This window comes from Brachyistius frenatus, unplaced genomic scaffold, assembly GCF_029030835.1.
Source record: "Brachyistius frenatus isolate BFR_SWC_R1_liver_20210118 unplaced genomic scaffold, ASM2903083v1 Contig_103, whole genome shotgun sequence".
Taxonomy (NCBI): domain Eukaryota; kingdom Metazoa; phylum Chordata; class Actinopteri; family Embiotocidae; genus Brachyistius; species Brachyistius frenatus.
This window is the reverse complement of record NW_027210702.1, coordinates 738,035-758,390: the sequence shown is the minus strand read 5'-3', so window position 1 is coordinate 758,390 and position 20,356 is coordinate 738,035. Positions and strand designations below refer to the sequence as shown.

General features: G+C 43.2%; 2 protein-coding genes across 3 annotated transcripts; both read left to right on the top strand.

Annotated features, from left to right (window-relative positions):
* The first annotated feature begins 12,264 nt into the window (after window positions 1–12,264).
* LOC138628641 (transcription elongation factor A N-terminal and central domain-containing protein) lies at window positions 12,265–13,944 on the top strand. Its single transcript, XM_069711790.1, has 2 exons — window positions 12,265–12,527; window positions 12,733–13,944. The coding sequence occupies exon 2, from the start codon at window positions 12,738–12,740 to the stop codon at window positions 13,728–13,730; it is 993 nt and encodes a 330-aa protein (XP_069567891.1). The 5' UTR covers window positions 12,265–12,527; window positions 12,733–12,737; the 3' UTR covers window positions 13,731–13,944.
* Window positions 13,945–15,404: 1,460 nt separating this feature from the next.
* On the top strand, window positions 15,405–19,484 carry LOC138628700 (ras-related protein Rab-9A-like). Of its 2 annotated transcripts, none has more exons than XM_069711886.1 (3): window positions 15,405–15,534; window positions 17,087–17,121; window positions 17,801–19,484. In XM_069711886.1, exon 3 carries the CDS (start codon window positions 17,896–17,898, stop codon window positions 18,499–18,501), a length of 606 nt encoding a protein of 201 aa, XP_069567987.1. In that variant the 5' UTR covers window positions 15,405–15,534; window positions 17,087–17,121; window positions 17,801–17,895; the 3' UTR covers window positions 18,502–19,484. The 2 variants fall into 2 exon arrangements, with proteins under 2 accessions (XP_069567987.1, XP_069567988.1); XM_069711887.1 differs by lacking the exon at window positions 15,405–15,534 and adding an exon at window positions 16,365–16,715.
* The last annotated feature ends 872 nt before the right edge of the window (window positions 19,485–20,356 follow it).

Sequence of the window (20,356 nt, the reverse complement as noted above, 5' to 3'; positions counted from 1 at the left end):
CAGATTGCAGACTTAAATAAGATTCTCCTCCATTTATCAACACTGCGTTGTCATGGAAACGTGCGCCCGGGCCAAAAGTGAACAGATGGCTGGAGCAATAGATGGCTTCGACTCAAACTAGCTGATCTGCTGATTTGCTTCAGACCGGCGGGGATTGTGTTTGGACTCACTCTCAGCTTGTGTTTCACCGGCACCGCCGCGATCACCCAGCGCAAGGGTTCGTTGTCTTCGGTCTTCTTCTGGCTCTGACACGACCCATTTTTTTTTTTGGTTTGTTTGTTTAGATGTGGTAAAAAAAAAAATGTAAACACCAAAGTAAAGGAATTTATTTTTCTTCCAAGTTCAACAGGTGTGAATTGTTAGGCTCCATGTGTTGCTCATTTTACCCCTATCCCATGTAATGATTTGAATCAGCTGATGTTGCACAATCACTCGGTGCTAAATTTGTGCAATCTGATAATTTACAATCACCCCAGCTGGACCCCGAGGAGAGAGAAAGCTGATTTTATTTTGCTCTTCTTCGCTCTTATGTAATCTTTCATCTCAAGTTCTTTGTTTTTCTTCTCTGTTCTGTTTATAATTTTACCCTCCAGCAGTGAGTCCTTTATTTTGAAAACTGCTGTGCAAATAAAGATGAATTTCACTGTTTTTCTCTTCGCTTTCCTTTCACTGCCCTGCCACTGTATTAATACGAGTATTAATATCAATAGAGCCCAGAGCGACTGAGAAAACAGTCAGTCAGACAGACAGTCTGCCCTCAGTGCTACTTTCCAATATTACCCATAATCCACCAGGGTACATCTGTGCAGGCCAGTCCAGTTATCATGCTTAGAAGCAGCCAATCAGACCTCCTCTTATGTAATCCCTGCATTCATCTAACAGCACACTGAAGGAAGACAAATTGTAGAGGAGTGGATTGCGTGTGGGTGCACACACACACACACACACACACACACACACACACACACACACACACACACACACACACACACACACACACACACACACACACTGCCATAATTTTGTACCTCTGATGTAATCTCAAATTGCACTTTTTCCTATTCACCCTCAAAGCCTATTTTTTTTCCCTCTGCTTTTGTTCTTACGTCTTTTCAGCTCTTTCACACACACACACACACACACACACACACACACACACACACACACACACACACACACACACACACACACACACACACACACACACACACACACACACACACACACACACACACCTCCCATCCTCCCGACCAGCCATAATTGCGAACATTCCTCGTCCCGGAGCCAGAGTCTCCTGTTGTACATTCCTCAGACATTAGACTGAGCCACTGCAGCAGATGGGAATTACTGTAACCGCTTCTGTTCCGCTTATGTCATCACACACATTGTATGTGTATTAAGAGTGACGTATAATGTTTGGGATGCTATGAATGACGAGTGTGTTCTGCTGATGCTGCGAGCCAGTGGGCATGTGGTGGTGAATGTGGAAAGTAAAGTTAGGTTTATTATACAGCGGAGAGATTATGGCAGTAAAATTGTTTAAAGGATTCTTCTGGTCAATGTGCATGTGAAGCCAATTTTCCAGCATGCTCTCACTCTACTCTCGATCTTTGACTATGTTGTCATGCTATTTGTAGTTTATGCTGCATCTTATTTTCCTACATTTTCATTGAGGTTATGTCAGAGCTCCGATGCCTTATAATTTCTTTGTGACTCTACCATTACAAGGCATAAAAAAATGATAGATATGCTGTGTTTGAGATGGTCTCTGTGACTCATTCAGCTTCATACTAGACTGCAGCAGAAAGAGGGTAAATGTAATGTAAATGTTTTTGATGCTCGTATTACTCAAACCGTTGCAAGTTGATTGAAATTACATGAAACATTATCTCTTAACTTTATCAGGAAGCAGCCTTCAAATGTGCCACATTTTCATCCTGAGACAGGAAATGTTCCTTTATCTCTGCCCATGTTGCCTGCAGTAGATAATGCTCCTCAACAGCCTCTCATCTTGATGCATTTATGGTTTTAGCTCTTAACAGCAACGTTGCACAGCTGCTGCTGCAAGAAAAGAGAAAGTTATTCATCTTGTGGTGGCCGAGGAGACCCTCACCCTCCTCCTCCTCTCCTGCCTCCCCTTTGCTCCTTCACTGCTGGTTGTTCTTTTATTTTCTGTCTCTCACTGTACGTTATTGACACACCCGTGGCGGGAAAAGCCCGGGCTTGCCATTGTTTGATTGGGGGGCACCGTTGGGTCCAAACAACAGCCGACCAATAAGAGGACCCCCCTGCTGTGACAGCTGCCGGCTGTTTCACTGATCTGTGGGCATTCCTGCTCATTAGCAGTCTTTGTTGGTCATTTTCTGTGTGTGTGTGTGTGTGTGTGTGTGTGTGTGTGTGTGTGTGTGTGCACATAGCTGGGTGATGAATTGACTGTGGCAGGTAATCTAAGAGGGACAGAATAAATATGCATGAGACTGCCGGAGAATGTGTGTGACGGCACAGCAGGTGCAGCGAGCAGAGACTTATCAAGTCTTCTTCTGTGTTTGAAATCATCCCGGCTTTGAGACCCCACCTGGGGTCAGACGTAAGATCTCTTGTTTGCATGACGTTGGCGTTGAAAAATGGGCTTTTGGCAGCCCGTGTGCAACACACACACACACACAAGCTGAAATCTGTCACTCTTACCTCATTTAGCGATCCTTGCCAAGTGGCAGCATGCAGCCATATTTGGACACGAATGAACATGCTCCCATTTTCTGTGCAGGAATTTCTTTATCCAGGCTCTTATCTTTGTTAATTGATGCTGTGATAGGAGACACTTCTGGCCTCGGAGGGTGTCGTCGTTCGGGAAGAGAACGGGAAAGACAGACACTTCTAACTCGAAGCACACTTTCAATCTATTCATCCTTCTCACACTTTTAAAGCGAAGCTTTAAGCGAGATTATAGCTGAATCTTTCATGGTATTCTGCTCTTAGGTGGTAGAAATGTAACAAGGGTAAAAGCAAAACAAGTGATATGATATGTGTTGCAACACATGATCCAGCTCAGCTGCTTTTTGGATTTGCATTCGACACGTTTTTGGTTTTCAGGGCAGGCATAAAGGTTTTTCAAGCATGAGGTCAGCTCTAAAGAATGCGGGCCGCCCCTTCCTCTGCTACACTGAAACCAGTCAGATAACCTGCTCATTACAAGGACAATGTGTTCGCACATCAAGAGGGACTTTTTCTCTCTCGAACCACACACATCCTTGAGCTGAAGAAAAGCTGTGTTTGCTACAGAGAGCAGCCATTGTTTCAGGAATGTGGGAGGGACAGGGTGTTTATTAAGGCGAGGATATTAGCTCGGGCCTGAAGAGTCAAAAGACCAAAAAACAAGAAATTCTGTTTCTCCGTCCATTTGTTATAACATCACAAGACTCTTATTTATCGCTTCCACATATTTATTCTTTAAACTTTTGGTATCTTATTCAGTAGATATATCCATTATATAACTGTATAGACCCTCCGTCTGTTGAAAAATACATCTTTAAATGTTTTCACAGTAATCTGTCCTATTTGTTGTCAGTGTGGGGGCGTGTTGACAACCCAAGTAGTTTGGATGCTGCTGTGTTTCACAGAGCTGTGATTGTTGCGTGCACAGCAGCCCTCCGGGACAAACATTAAGACCTTGAAGCTACTGTGCAACCGAGGCAGGTGAAATATTATTTGCTTAAAACCCTTAACTGTAGCAAGTGATTTTTTTTTTTTAGCACTGAGAGGTTGTTTTTTTTTAGGGATTTTTAATGCATGTTAATTGGTGTCCCAAAAGTAAAGACATTTTGTGTGCCACGTGAGTGCTCTACCATCTGAGCAAGGTAGAGTGGCCTTAAAGTCGCTGGTTCGGGAAGGACTCTTAACCTCTCGCTTTCTTTCTTACTATTTCACAGTATTTCTCTTCTCAGAAGACAATGCTCAGAGCAGAAGTTGTTTATCTAAATATTTGTTCAAATTGGATGTTTAACAGTGCAAAATAAGCCTTTAGTTTTGAACAGTGAGGAAGAGGCCGGTGAAGAGGCCCAGATAGAGAACTGAGAGCGACCTTTCTCCTGCCTGAACCCTCTTCACTTCTGCATTTGCCCTCTCTGAGAAGGAAGTGGGAGCTCTGACTTCCTGCTTCTGGCACAAGTGGGCGGGGCTGGAGAAGGAGGAGGAGGAGGGGGGCGGGACCTACTGTAACTCAGGTCCTTACCCAGAATGCCTTGTGTGAATTCAAGTGGCAGAAAGGCAGGAAGTGTGACCCCAGCTTGATAACAGTGGGGGCTGCTATTTCTGAAAGCACCGAGCAGACAAGGAGGTGTCTGTTCTGCTTCCTGTTGGTTGTTTTGTCAGATGTGAGCAGCTGAATGTGTCTTTATGTGTCAAAATGAACTGTTTGTGCTCTGAGGTCGCCACGCCGACAGACAAAGGAACCTCTACATGGGCTCTGTGATGAGTCTGGAGGAGCATTTTTGCAGGTCCAAACTCCTCTTTCTCTTATCTCCATCATTCTGAGATCAAATCTGCGTTTACTTGAAGAAAAGACTTCAGGCCTCACAATGGCTGACCTGATAGCCTCCAGATATTGTTATTCAGCCTTCACGCTGAGCTTGAAAGACTGCTGCTGCTGACTCCACATCAGTCCTACTTTGATAAAAACCTGATGTGGAATTTTGGCCCTCGCCGCCTCCTTTCCTTCCTCCTTTCTTCCCTCAGATGCCAAATAAGGACAGTTTGCCACATCTGCTGAAATTCGAGGCCTGTGTCATAGCTGTTCGGCCTCTCACACCAACTGGAAGAATGAGAGAGAAAAAGTGTGATGTTTGTGGGTTTGCTCTGCTGACTTGATCCCCTTCTCTTACTATGAAATGTATGACATCATCTGCTTTCTTCCACTCCTCCTCCCTCTCTCTTATTTTCTCTCTCCTCTATCTTACCCCTCTTTCTTTTTTTCTTTTTTTCTTTCACATGTTTGCTGTTATGTAACTCTGTTACCAGCCAGCCAGGGCGAGATTGTGAACCTTTGTACCGTGTGGTGAATAACATTTCCCCTTTTCCACCGCTGGACACAGCTGCAGTGTCTCTCACACTGTGGTATCAGAGAACACGCAATTAACCCAACAGGCTCCGCACTTCTTTTGGTATGTTTAGACAATATGGCCTAACATGGTCATTTTCTAGTTCCTAACAGCTGATGTAAATGCTTTTAAAGAGCGTACATGATAAATTTGGCTTTGCTTTGACACTTAAAAGGAAATTAAGTAACTTGAGAAGTAAATAATCCTCACGGGGAGGTTTGCTTTCTGTAAAATGAACCACATTTTGTTGCTTTTTATAGATTATTGTGCAAGACCTCACTTGGTCAAGACTAGATCAATATTTTCTGCATATTTAATGATATTATGTTCCTTATTTTCAATGCAAATCAGTCAACAAATAATTCTGAGCTGTTTACACCTGATTTGAGTCAAACATCGGTGGTAGACTAAATGACTGCTCACCATCTGTTGTCTGTTTTTCTTGGTTGTTTAAATATAAAAAAAAACCAACAACTTTGCACTATTGTTTAGTTAGTTTTAATTTAATTATTATATTTTATTGTATATACTGTGCATTTTTATATTTGATATTTTTTACTGTTATTTTATTTCTTTCCTGTATCTATTCTGCTGCTGCTGTAGAAAGAATTTCCCATTGTGGATTAATAGAGTAACTGTCTATCTATCTATCTAGCTGTCTTCCTGCTAAATGTCACTTCCTCAAAACTGTGAACCAACACAATGTGTGTGTGGTTTTGTTTTTTTTTGCTTTAAAGTTCCCCTTTTGGAAAGAGACAAGTGCTGCGTGTTGGCTCGAAGCGAGAAAGTGAGATGCGGTTTACCTCGGATCGGCCCAAGTAGGAAAGCACTCCAGTTCAAAGCCAAAGGGGAATGAAAAGAGACCTGCTCTCTGTCTTCAGATGTCCCCACTCACAGTGCACACATGTGTTTCATCACACCAACCTCATTGTAGGAGCAGCTTTTCATCATCTGTATGAAGTTTTAGCCACAGATGACGTTCAGTGACCACCATCTCCATCTGCAGAAGGTCGGAGGTCAAGTGCTTGCAGAACTAAGAGGACTGTAGGAGACAGCAGCTTCTAGACAGACACTCGTCAAATGCGTGAATTTCAGAGCTTTGGGGTCTGAATTTAGGGTGTGTGTTCATACCGGGCATATTGGGAGAGGTTTGCCTGACCTTTGCATTGCAAGTCTTCACTGTTGAGACAGTTCTTCATGGAGTCTTTGCTACAATTCAAACCACTAAACCTCAAATTTGAGGGCAGATTTCAAAAGTATGCAGATATCCCTCTGAGCTGAAGGACAGACACTGGAACAGATGTAATAAAATGAGCCGGGTTATGAATTTAGCTTTTTATTTGGAAATGGAAACCATGTAGCTTTAGAAAGTTACACATACTGTTGCTTGAAAGCTTGCTTTGCTTCTGTGTTGTAAACAAAATGGAAGTGAATTCAGTGTTGTTGTTTTTTGTTTTTTAGAGCTGTAGGTGTGATTGCATCCTTTTTTCACACCTAAACGGCTCACAGCTTTTCCTCATTTCACAGTTCACACGGAACAGCGTGTGTTTGTGTGTGTGCATTTCTTTATTGATTACTCAAAGACAGAAAGAGAGAGGAGGTAACTCCTGCTGTTGGCAGTTGATGTCTTTGCCACATGACCAATCAGGAATTTGTGGGATCGTATGTGTGAACACGAGAATTCAGTCGAAATGTGTGTGTATGTATGTATTCAGTCTGAAAACCCACATCGTCCGGCGCTTTCTTTCTCACTCTATCACCACTCTTATCATCCAGTGTGTCACCCTGCAGGTCCGATTCTCCTAATCGAGCCTCCATCAGATGGCTGAAAGTGGAGGACATTCTCTGAGAGGAGAAATGGAGGATGTAGGAGGGGAGGGGGAGGAATGTGTTTGGTAAATCTGTAGGAGAGGGGGGGAGGTGGGGTTGAGAGGAGAAGTGATGAGGAGGAGGAGGAGAAAAGGAGGAGGGGGAAGGTGAGGAGCAGGAAATGAAGGAGAAAGGAAAGAGGAGGAAGAGGAGGAAAAGGGAAAGCTAGTGGGGAGTGAAGGGGTTAACAAGTGTCCGTGCGCGCGCACGTAGGTTTTACCACTACCACTAATACACACACACACACACACACACACACACACACACACACACACACACACACACACACACACACACACACACACACACACACAGGCCCATGAATCTTAACTGTGGGATATCTGGAATTCAGGCTCAATCACCCAACGGAAATTACCAGAAAGAGGGGGCGGGGTGGTGGTGGTGGTGGGGGGGGGGGGTTGCAGGCTAAAAATGTAAAAAGGACAGTACATGCTGCTTCTGTCCTTTCAGATTTCAACAAAATACGTCTTTTGATCGTTGAACAGTGCAGAAGTGTATCCTCTTCCTTTTTCTTAATCATGGCACCGAAACCTAAGAGTGCAGATCAGATGAGTTATTTCCTGCAGGGGGATTTTTGTCTCACATTAAACAGCAGCAGAAATATCTTGGGAATTCCGTTTTTAGAGAAATTTATACCAAAGCATGTCCCGAAAGAAAACTTGATATCCTGCTTCATGTCTGAGGGACACAAGAAACAGGTTTAATGTGTCATATTAGGACAAAAGCTGTCTGTCATAGTGGTCATTTGGAGGCGCCACCCTCCTGGACAAAAGCTCTTTCACGTGTTATCGTTTATGTACTTTATTACACAGTTTTAAATCTCATCACACAGGTAGATATTTAACAGTGTGTGTGCACAGCAGTGTGGTTCTGGCTGAAAGAGGGAAGGTATGTGTAATTACAGTTGCATCATATGAGCTGCATGTGAAAGACCCAACAGTTTTATGGGCAGAAATGCTCTGATTGGTCCACAACACCTGACGATTAAAGATATTTGAGACGGTTGAACATTAAGCTGGAAATTATTATGTTTAGGTCACAGTTAGAAGTGCCTACGGATTATTTTTTTTTCTTCCTTTGTTTGCAAAATAGCTGGCTTGGCTTGGCTTTTCCGACCCAGATCCGATGTAATTTTATACATCTAGTCTTAAACAGCACTTCTACATCCACACACCCTCCCCACTGATTACACTGCAGTTTGTTTGGTGTTTTTCAGTTAAAATAAGTTATTTATAGGCTTCTGATCCCGGTTGTGACACAAAGTTAATCAAAAGTCACATTGGCTTGCTTTCAGGATGTCACATTTGTGTTTCTACATTTGGTCACTTGACTCATCAGAAAACTGGTTTCTTGGACAGAAAGCTTTGCTTTTGCTTACTCAGAGTTAGATGTTATAAAAGAGTCCCGGTCACTGAATTTCTTCATCATGAACACTTGGAAACATGTAGACTCGTATGTGGTAATTCTTTTAGAGTCAAATGCATTTGCTATCACACACAGCTGAACACACACTTGTGCACAGTTTGAACTTGGAGCCTTCTGCCGTGATCATGTTACAAAAAGTCCGGTAGATGCTGCACAACTGCGAACAACATAGGAGGATGTGGTTACTTATAACTCAGAGCTCACTGGTGTTGGATTTCCTGTAAGGTCGAACATGTGTCCAGTTGGTGTGAGTGTGTGTGGGAGACAGGGGGGGTGATGGGAAAACAAATGTTATGAATCAATGTGGATGATTGTTGGAGGGAACATATGGTTGTAACCGCAGAGGATTTGGTATGTCACGTCTCTCAGCGCGGAGTCATGTGTGAGTTTTAAAATCCATACTCATATTTTCTCTTTGTGATTTCGGTCACTGACTTTGACGCAAAGGGTTAACATTTGAAAACAAACAACTGGCATGGTTTCAGAGTTTGAAACTTTCTTTTGAGCCGCCACCAAGTGAAACATTGCATCACATCACCAGAGGTGTTATGAAATTCTTACAACGCAACATAATCTGCATTGTTTCCCCACAAAGAGAGAAGAGTTGGTGTATCTTGTGATGCTGCTTTTGACTCATTCCTCCACTGTAGAGCAAAGCACAAACACGTGGTTATCTGCTGCACTTCCTTATTGTTCTTGGCTTTTTACAAACGTTTTATCACACAGGGTAAATATTATCATTGGCACACACACACACAAAACAGTTTTTTGCTTTTTGTGGTTTTGCGTTTCCTGCTGGAGACAGTGCAGGACTGTTAATAAAAGCGAAAGACTGACACTGTCTCATTTATGACCCCTAAAATAGAAGAGGCACCTCGCAGTGTCAGTCAAAACACAACAAACCCCACGGCAGAAGCAGAGAGAGAGAGAGAGAGAGAGAAAAAAAACTTCCATTTCAGTCATCGTCAACCTCAAGGTCACGGTGGGTGGAGAGGGTGGGGGAGGGAGGGGCACGATGGGCAGGGAACAGCCAGGCAAACCCCCTGATCGTCACACCCACACCCACACCCACACACACACACACACACACACCCACACACACACACACACACACACCCACACACACACACACACACACACACACACACACACACACACACACACACACACACACACACACACACACACACACACATGATAGGAAATAGAGGTTGATTTTGCCACAGCGTTGGTCACACCTGTTTTTACAGCAGCTTCACTGGTCGTCAACCTACGATGTGTTCAAAGAGTTACTAGAAACATCTGCATGAATAAAAGTGAAATAATCAAAGTTATATACAAGTAACAAATGTATTATAATTTATATAACAATATATTTCCACTGGTACAATATTTTTTTGCCATTGTAAACAAAAAAATAATTTAGCCTAATTTTACAATAGATGTAAAATATAATTATCTACTTTCTTGTTAGGAGTTAGATCATTAAAAAAAAGCAATACCACTATGCACTCCCCCTCCCCCTCCCCCCACACACGCCCACACACACACCAATACTAGAAACCTGACTGCACCCGAGGCATGTCACTCAAACAAGACACGCTCCAAACATAGCTCTCTTTGAGACCTAATATTTAATCTATGATGGAATTATTTTCAGCCAGACCACCAGAGCACTGATCAGAAGGAGGGCATTTATTGGAGCCAGAAGCTTTTTGGGAGCCAGCCCCTAGTGGCCCTCAGCGGTATTGCGCTTTACGGCACTTCCCTTTTAAATTCCTGGAAAAGCTGAAATATACATTTATTTGTGTTGGCATTTAAAAATAACCTTCTTCTTTCCCCCAAAAAAATCAGACTCCTGTCAGCAAAAAGAAAATATGCATCACTCTCCCTGTTGTCTCTTCCTCCCTCCCCCTCTAACAATGTGTGCACAGTCCCTACACTGACAATCAGAGAGAGACAAAGCACTTACCTCACCGTGTTACAGAATACCTTTTCACTCTGTTGTTCTGTTACACACACACACACACACACACACACACACACACACACACACACACACACACACACACACACACACACACACACACACACACACACACACACACACACACACACTTGGAGTATTTTCAGGTTGGAGGGGGGATTGCAGAGATTTACTATGTTGTCATGAATGTCTGTTCATGAAGAAACTGATCACTTTAACAAGAAGGCCTCCCTCCTTCATGATTTCTCAAACTCAGGGTGGGTTAATGTGTGTGTGTGTGTGTGTGTGTGTGTGTGTGTGTGTGTGTGTGTGTGTGTGTGTGTGTGTGTGTGTGTGTGTGTGTGTGTGTGTGTGTGCTCATGCATACACCCATCAAGTGTGGCGTGGTCTGCACAAGAGGCGGAGACAACAAAGCAGGATGTGATACAGCAGGACTCCACTTCCTCATACATCTCTGTTTGAAGCAGCACAGTGCAGAGCGCGCCACCTGTCGGCCACCTGCCGTCACAGCAGCAGCGTGCTGGTAAAATTCCATTCCCACAGATTAGAAACACACAAGTGCAAACAGGCCGCAGTGAAATGACTAGATAAGATGCGAGGAGCCTTGTGAGTGTTTTTGGGAATTCCAGTCATGTGTGGCTGCAGGAAAACATTTCAGAGGGTTGGACAGCTGAAAGAGGGGTCTTCTTTTCCTTTTTTTGTCTTCTACATATGTGCACTGAAGGCCCAGCCGGACCCCACCCATCTCAACACAGGGGCGGCACACAGTTTGAGACGGGGGACCCTCTTGTGCCCGAAAGGCCGCACAAAATCCAACCAAAGGAGCAAACAACACACACATAGAGAAACTTGACGATTTCCTGACACAGAAAGCTCCTCAGGTTGGCACTCTAGATCTAAAGTTAAACATTAACGCTGCTAAAAGCCTCCTGAAAGCTTTAACTTCCATTTGAGGCTTTAAAAGCTGCTGTTTGAAGACTTTGAGAGCCAGAAGCTATCATGCAAAGAGACACCGTCTCAATCTTTCCCTCGGGGCCTCCACCGCCATCGGCCCCGGCTGCATGAATCTCGTGAATCTTGAAAGCAGATTTTTCAAACAATATCCACTGAATACATGAGAATCCTTTCAGCCCCACAAGGCTTACTTTACCACTCACATCACTCTCAGTTGTTTAATCACATCAAAATGTCTCACTGGCTCTGAGGAGAATAATACCAACTACCACAAGTCCGTCCACTGTCCTGGTTTTTATCCTCAGAAACACTTCCTGTCTTTAGCTCCACAGCCACAAATTATCCTAAACACTCATTCATCTTCTTTCATAACTGATAATTGCGCCACAGCCAGCTGAAGGACTTGCCTCATCTTGTTTTGACATACCTTCTACTTCTGAATACTTGTCTGTCGGGCCGGTTGGCTGTTTGTATGTGAGGACTGTAAGTTTCTGCAACATGTAGCTCCAAAGGTGATGCAAATCCTCCATCAATATCACAGCCATAAGAAATAAGTCTGGACATAGAGATTAATGCATGAATATACTTGAAATTATCCATCAGTGACTACTTTAATCGCTGTACTACACCCTCAACTCCTAATATGCTTTGACTCAGGTTAATCTAACTCTGTTGTTATTGTAAGAGAACAGAAAAGAGGCGTGAAAATAAACAGAAATCCAGCCACGTCTCTGAATAGCTGCTGTGGGAATAACCTGAAAAGCCAAATGCACACACCTTAATCCTTACAGAAAGCACTAATCCTAAAGCACAGTTCAGACAAATCACAGCTGCACGGCTCTGTTGTGATACGTGTTACACATTTAACACACCACAAAGTACCCTGGGACGACTCAGGCTCTCATTTTAGAATTTCCATTCCCCTCCAGTCTGTAAAAAGACAATATCTACATTAAAATATCTTACAGAGTGTACATTCATTACCACTTTAAGAAACTGATGTCAAACCAACCCTAAAACCCTCATGAGTCTGATTCTGTGAGGCTGCAGCGCCATCTACAGGTGAATACAGGCAACTGTCTGCTTTGGAGACACATTCAACATGGCTGCTCCCGTGAAGACGTTTGTTGGATTGCTGTTAGCAGGAAGAAGCTGTAAACCATGAAGGAAATCAGGTAAACCAATATAAACACATGCAAAGATATATTTGAATGTGTTAAATGACTCATGCAGACAAATAGCACATCAGAAAAACAGTACTTGCTTTTTTAGTCACTGGCAGAGGCCCATACAGAAAGTTATGCATGTTTATCTGCTTATTCTTAAAGATGACTCTCTTTATTGTTTATAATGATGATGTTTATGGTTTAATCTGTGCAGCTAACATGCATGCAAAGGAAATCATCCACACTGCTCTACAGATAGAGAAACTCAATGCAGACAGAAACGATGGGAACATCATGACCCTCCTCGGTGACCTTGAGAAGTCTGACATCACAGCCGAGCAGCTGGAAACAACAGATGTTGTCAAGGTCCTTTACAGACTCCTAAAAACCTGCTCAGACAGCAGTGTGAAGACGGTAGCGAGGAGCTTGTTGTCCAAGTGGAAGAGACAGTACAGCAGAGAAACCCGAGGAGGAAAATACACAGAGGAGGGTGAGGATCCGAAACTCTCCTGCAGGGTTTCTTTACCAGAAGAGGTTGGAGATGGTAAAGTTCCCAAGCAGGAGGATTTCCACTCAGCGCAGACATGCAGGAAAGAGAGTACTGCAGAACAAGAAGCACCATCCTTACAGGCAAAACCTACAGCCCTCAACAGCACTCCCGCACCCTGTGATTTGTCAGTTGTCAGGACCAAATGTGTCCAGCTCCTCCTCACCTCCCTCCACCCTGAACCTCCTGATGAAGACAAGGCTGCAGAGCTGGCCGGAGAAATCGAGCATCACATCCACGAGCTCCACACACCCAACCAGCTCAAATACAAAGCCTGTGTACGGAGAAAGGTGGCCAACCTGAGGAACCCCAAAAACTGCCACCTACGTCAGGGCCTGCTGAGCGGCTCCCTGTCTCCCGAGGCCTTCGCCCGGATGTCTGTCGAGGAGATGGCCAGCGCGGAGCTCCGGCAGCTGAGGGAGGAGTACTCATCTCAAGGTGTGAGCGAGAGGCAGCTCCCTCAAAGCATAGAGGGGACGCAGACGCAGAAGATTCGCTGCAAAAGATGCGGGGGCTCAGACTGCAGAGTGACGCAGGTGTCCAGGGGGGCCCTCTTCCTGCCTGCATGGGTGAGGCGGGGTGGTCCTGATGAGGACGCCATGACCTTTGTGACCTGCAGCGCGTGTGGGCAGCAGTGGTACCACAGCAGCTGGGTCTGCCTCTAAGGCCAGTAAACACGGGTTCTGCCTCCAAATCCTACTGTTATGTTGGACTTTCATTGTTGATTAATCTGTCTTCTTTTCTTTATTAACTGATTCAAAGTTTGGTCTATAAATTGACAAAAATGCTTGAAAATGCCCCTAAATTTCACCTGTTGTCCTGTTTTTATGTGTATTTTTTTTGTGTGTGCACACTTGTGGTTAAAGAAATAGTTTTAAGGATTTAGTGTTTACTTTTAATTACAAAACTGACTTTTTAAAATGCATTCATCAGTAAACCCAGAACTAAAATCCAAACTCTGCATCTGCTTTTCCACTTTAGGCTGATAAAGCCGTGTCACTGCCTATTACAGTTGCTTTCAAGAAGCAGCCTTCGTCATCGTCTTCCTACTGAATCATTTCCTGTTGTTTGACAATGCCTGATCAAGAAAAGTAGAAAGCTTCTTTAACTTTGACCTTTGACCTCACAAATGCACAAGTTTTGATCTTTATGAAAACAGAAAACACTTATTGTCAGTAAATCTGGGTATGAATGTCAGGTGAATTCCTTTAAAAAAAAAAAAAAAAAGAGCAGACATGCCTACGTCCTACGACAATATCCCATTCATTAGTGGCAAACTGAATCCACTGGATGAGACATGTGACCTGAGAAAAGTGTGAGCATGTGAGCCAGTAATCTGCCCTCCGGCGCAGCTTCGGGGCCGGATATCCCATGGAGCTCAGCCGACGTGGCACAATGAGTCACCGACACATCACAGTGACATCACAAGATGTGTGTGTGTGTGTGTTGGTGGGGGGAGAGAGGGGGGGGGCATTTACGGGCCAAAGAGTTGTAAAGAAATTTCACTCTTTTACTCTGTTCGTCTGCGTCGTTATTAATTACAACTCCTGGTCCGACGCGGCCGTCCTGTTTATTGGTGTGTCCAGAGATCAAGCAACACCCAGTCGTCCTAATGTCTCAGATATGAAGCTGCGGTATCTTGTCAGTGAAAGTGAGACTTTGGTATCTCAACCCTGTGGCATACTTCTGTCTTATGTCTCCTTTCTCATGCATCTTATCTCTTGGGTGTTGTGTCGCAACAAATATTTCACCCCTACTGTCACGGTGGTCTGTAAAATCGATGCTCTGCAGCCCTTTAACTTTTCTTACCCTCACACACAGACACATGTGGACATACTGTGGACACAGGTAGGAAATTAAAACACCACGATAGATGAATTCAACACACTTTAATATGCTTGCAAACCTGCAGAGATGCATCTATTTATTACAGGGTATTTGTTGCTTTATCTGAGCGGTTCCTAATATTTTGGGCTGTTTGGCTTAAAACAACACAGAGTTTACATCATCACAAGTTAAGGGCTTAATTAAGGCATTACCTGTTGAAAATAGGGTGTTTTTTTACACACAAAAAAAGTAAGAAATTGTCTTCCATATTTTCAGTCATCTTAGAGTCCCACACATTTATTTGGCAACCTTAAGGAGGGTCACAGCGTTCATGTTTTAATCCTTCCTCATCTCTGTTAACACTTTACACGTTCAACATGTTTCTGAAAAGTCTACTTGACCGTACACATATAAAAATTGTAAAAAAAAAAAACAACCACTACGTGGATGTACTGAGTGCATCCAGGAAAGCGCCTGATGAGAGGAGGCGTGACAGTCCCGGGTCATATGAGCGTCATCAGCGGGGACACCGGAGCGCTATGTCACCGCCTGACAGCTGCACCCTGCCGGGAAAGAGCTGAAGAGGTTTAACCGCTGCAACCTTGCAGTGAACACCACGCCGACAGGTGCCGTTTCTGACAGGTAAAGACTTTCATTTCAGCGGGGAAAGTTCTCCATTTTCGTCGTAATAGTCGGTGCGTAAAGTCGTGAGTGTTCAACCACTCGCATTATCGGACAGAAACTGTTGATAGTGAAGCTTCCATTATCGGACAAACCTCCGGCTGCTTTGCTTCTTTCCATATTCTCCGAACAATATTGACGGCAAGTTCATACAAGTGAGCAGAATTTAATACACTAAACCTGACAGAAAGGGTGCGCTTGTTTTGTGGTGAATAACACCTCGTTTGATCGGGTAATTTATGCCAACGTAAAACCTCCCGGTTTTAACTCGAAGTCTTGTATCTTCCACGGTGTTGTGTCTGCATGTCATAATAGATCTCCACATATTGTGCAAAAGTCGTGCAAAACACAAAAGTGATGATACAAGGAAAATATCCGCTATGAATGGGAACCGCGCCCCGGTTTGGCTGCCTGTCCGAAAATGGATCTATTCAGGGTTGGCTATCTGGAAACGGCAAAAATGATGAAACTACACCAAAAGCAACTCTCAAATATATGATGTAATACATTTTCTGTGTCTTTACGTGCAGGTTTACAGTGTCAGCTTTAAAATGCTTAACAGGCATCACATGTGGCTTGTTACCAGTGTTATTAATCCTTGTATGGCTCTAATAGGCAAATTATTACCTTGCTGATTTATGTCTCCTGCCCCGAATTTAAAAACAGGTTTATTTTTAAAGTAAAATAGGAGGAAATATAAATTTCTATTGGAAATAAGCCTAAGAGCATGCAGCCTTCTCTTTATATAGGATCCTCCTTCTGACTGAGGCACATGACTCCTGAATGTGTGACTGTGTGTGTGTGTGTGTGTGTGTGTGTGTGTGTGTGTGTGTGTGTGTGTGTGTGTGTGTGTGTGTGTGTGTGTGTGTGTGTGTGTGTGTGTGTGTCCATTCATTCCTGCTTCTTACTCTGCTGCTTTCATAAATGGTAATGTCCCTCCAGAACAAATGACAGGAGGAGCTTTGTGTTTCAAGGTCCCAGGACAAAGACATCATTTAGTCCAACTCTTGCTGCTTTTTGCCTCCAGCTCACGTGACATCACAGACATATCAATTTAAACTCGTTGAACTCCTCAGAAGAGTCTTAAGTTTTCCTAAGTAGCAGTGGATATGATCACTTTTGTCCTAAATGGCTGCAGACGTGTAAGATTTTCCTTTTTGTAATATATAACATATAACACTGAAGTCATTTTGGTTTTAGCTGCGGATTAATATCCTTTTTTTAACCAAAATTACAGCTATATTTGGCAGCTGATTAATGAGACACTGCAGCTTTACTGTCACTGTGATGGATGAGGTGATCCTGTTCAAAGCTGTCAGATCTCCCACGTTCGTCTCAAGAGATTGAGGTCGTAGGTGGGATGATTGTTTTTTATCCTGAACTGATATGTGAAGTCGGTCAGTGCGTGGTAGAGGATTAAAAGCACACTTAAATCCTCGCAAGTCACTTGTTCGAGTGGGTGAACTCCTTCGGCCACTTTGTGATCTGAGCCCCTCTTTCTCTTTTCTTACAGATCTCTGACGAAGTGATGTGTGTGCAGATGTAACGGTGAGTGTGTTTCCACTGTTGTGGACGACCCACTGGTCCTGTGATCAGGCTCCATGTGATCCACTACACGGATCATTTCATGCACATCATATTACACTTAGCGGAGGAAGTTTATGAGTTGCGTTGTGTAATAAAGCGGGCCGTGGCTGTTTAACAGGATTAGCTGGTCTACTGACAGTCTGAAAAAACATGTAATCAGTACTGTCTCACAGGCCGATAGTGACAAAGTAAAAGTTCACTGAGAAGCAGTTTGTTCTTATCTCTCGTTATCTCTGAGTCTAAAAGTACAGACACACCCAACATTTCTCAGACCGGTTCTGTCTTGAAAATAAAACTGCGTGCGAGCAAAGCAAATGTTACTTCTGCTTTGATCCAGCAGCAGTTTCCAGATTGCTCATGCATGCATGCAGATTTCTGCTCTCAAAATATTTGCATGCAAACAGAAGAGAGTATATTAGAACAAGTTGAACATATTTGCCTCAAAGACTTGATCCAGTCAGGTTACAGACTCTAAATGTTTGCAAATTCTTCATTGAAGCTGTTTAGGTTTTAATCATTTCAGATGATAAATAACCGAAGTAAATCTTAAGAAGACTTTTTAATTTGAGAATCAGGCTGCAGCTGATTTCTATTTTCATTTTTGATTAATCTAAAGTTTAGTATTTTTTTATCTCCCCAGGTCAAACTGCTTCCTCCCTCGTTGGTGTCTCCAGACCTCGTGTGCAGAGTCTTGGTCCAGACCAGTAACCTCAGAATATCCGGCTCGCTGCAGCCATGATGTCCAAGTCCGCCCTTCTCAAGGTGATCCTGGTGGGTGACGGTGGCGTGGGCAAGTCGTCGCTCATGAACCGCTACGTCACCAACAAGTTCGACTCGCACCTCTTCCACACTATCGGCGTGGAGTTCCTCAACAAAGAGCTGGAGGTGGACGGGCGCCACGTCACCCTGCAGATCTGGGACACGGCGGGTCAGGAGCGTTTCCGCAGCCTCCGCACGCCTTTCTACCGCGGCTCCGACTGCTGCCTGCTCACCTTCAGCTTGGACGACGGGCAGAGCTTCCGTAACCTGGCAAACTGGAAGAAGGAGTTCAGTTACTATGCTGACGTGAAGGACCCTGACAGCTTTCCCTTCGTGGTGCTGGGCAACAAACTGGATGTCCCCGAGCGTCAGGTTTCGGGGGACGATGCTCGGCAGTGGTGCCGCGAAAACGGCGGACACCCGTACTTCGAGACGAGCGCCAAGGATGCCACGAACGTGGCGTCAACCTTTGAGGAGGCAGTGCGTCGTATCCTGGCGTCGGACGACAGAGACGATCACCTAATCCACACCAACACAGTGAAGTTACAGAGGAAGAGTCACACGGAGCACAGCTGCTGCTGAGCTCATGTGATACTGGTGCAGATGTCTCCAAAAAGAGGAACTGGTGTTGGTTCAGCAGCTACTGTACAACACTGCATGTGCTGTCCTCGGCTGGATTCTTGATCAGGATCAGCTTTCTAAGCCAGTCTTCATATTTGTTTGGTCAAAACTGACTTTTTGGTGCCATTTCTTAACATTTTTACACCATCAGGAGCCTATAAAATTCTTCTAGACCTGCTTACATCTGATCCTTTTTAGAAACAAAATCATTTCTGATGTGGCTTTGCAGATTGTTCAGATTATCTGTGGTGAGTGAGTTTAAACACTCCGCTTTAAGGTCAAATATTTGCGGAACTTGAGGGGGTTTAATACCTTTAAGTATTTAAGGATTTCTGCCACAGTAAGTATGAAGTAAGTGGGTAGAAGTTTGAGTGCTGAGATTATTATTTTTTTGCCTCTTAAAGCACATACAAGGCCCAGTTTAAAGTGTAGTAGGGAAAGTTAAGCACTGCAGAAGAAACTATGCAACTACATTTAGAGCTAAAACTGCAATTCAGTACTGAATATCCTTAAATAGACCTGTGACACAAACCTGCAAAGTTTTGACTGTACATATAGGAAGCAATAAACACTCCTTGAATTCATTTCACTGCTTAGAAAACTTTATTATATTACTATTAGTGTTTCACGTGCTGTTAAAAGACATTATTTGCAGTGAAAATAGATTTAGCAATAGATGTCAGCATGATACTGCCAAACCAGGGATCTTAAAATGTTGTTGATGTTAAATTCAGAATTTTATTGATATCAGTGATGCCAAAAAGAAAATAAGTATTTCTCAAAGGAGGTAAAGAAGCTGTTGAGCCTGCTGGAGTTATTCATGTCCTGTTTTTAAAAAATTATTCTTCAGTTGTTGTAATGTTGAAATGACTCTAATTAATGTATTCATAAGGGTAAATGACACCCGCTATGTTTTTACACTGGAAATAAAACAGAAGTCATCAATGAAACATTTTCTACTATTTACATATTTTTGTAAAGCAGTTCCTTTTCTGTCCGCAAGGCGGAGCCCTTGGATCACAAATGGGAGAGTTAAACACCGAGTTTCAAGAGTCACATTCACCATCTCAGGTGTTATTCATTGGCTGATGAACAGGTGGTGTTCAATTTCAGCACTAATTAGTGATTTCACACACACACACACACACACGCACGCACTCATCAGGCAACCTGAGTGGAAACATCAGTGTGGGTGGACTGTGGACCTGTAGCATATTGAAACGTCTTCAGTTTCAAGTATTCAGTCTGAAGACCAAATCCTGATTTCTTTTTTTGATGTTAAATCTCCAGAAACAAACTAATGCATGTAATTAACTCAAGTGGAATCACCTGGGACTTGATGAGTGGCTTCATTACAGCTGACAAACACAGAAACAGGTAGGAATTTTCTATCTTTCTTTACTCTTGCTTCAATCAAAAAATGTCTTGTAATAAAATGAATTTTTTTGGGGTTAAATAAATTAATTTATGCATTTCGTTGGTGCATCCAGAAACCTGAAAACACTTAAAAGAATTGATTCATTGTTGAAGCAGAAATGTGGGAATAGCTGCTTTTCACTACTGTCTCACACTGTATTAACTTTAATATCTTGGAATTTTCTCCTGTTGGTTGAAAAAAAAAATGCAATTTTAATAATTCATTGTAGTCACTTTTGATGGGAAATTGATATTTCTGATATTTTGAAGACCCAAGAATGACATTATTTGAGAAAATGGCTTATGAATTTCGTCGTTAGTTGCAGCTCTGCTACCAATATGTCATCTGTTTTATCCCTTTGATTTTTAATACTTTTCCATAAAAATCACAAACTCAAGA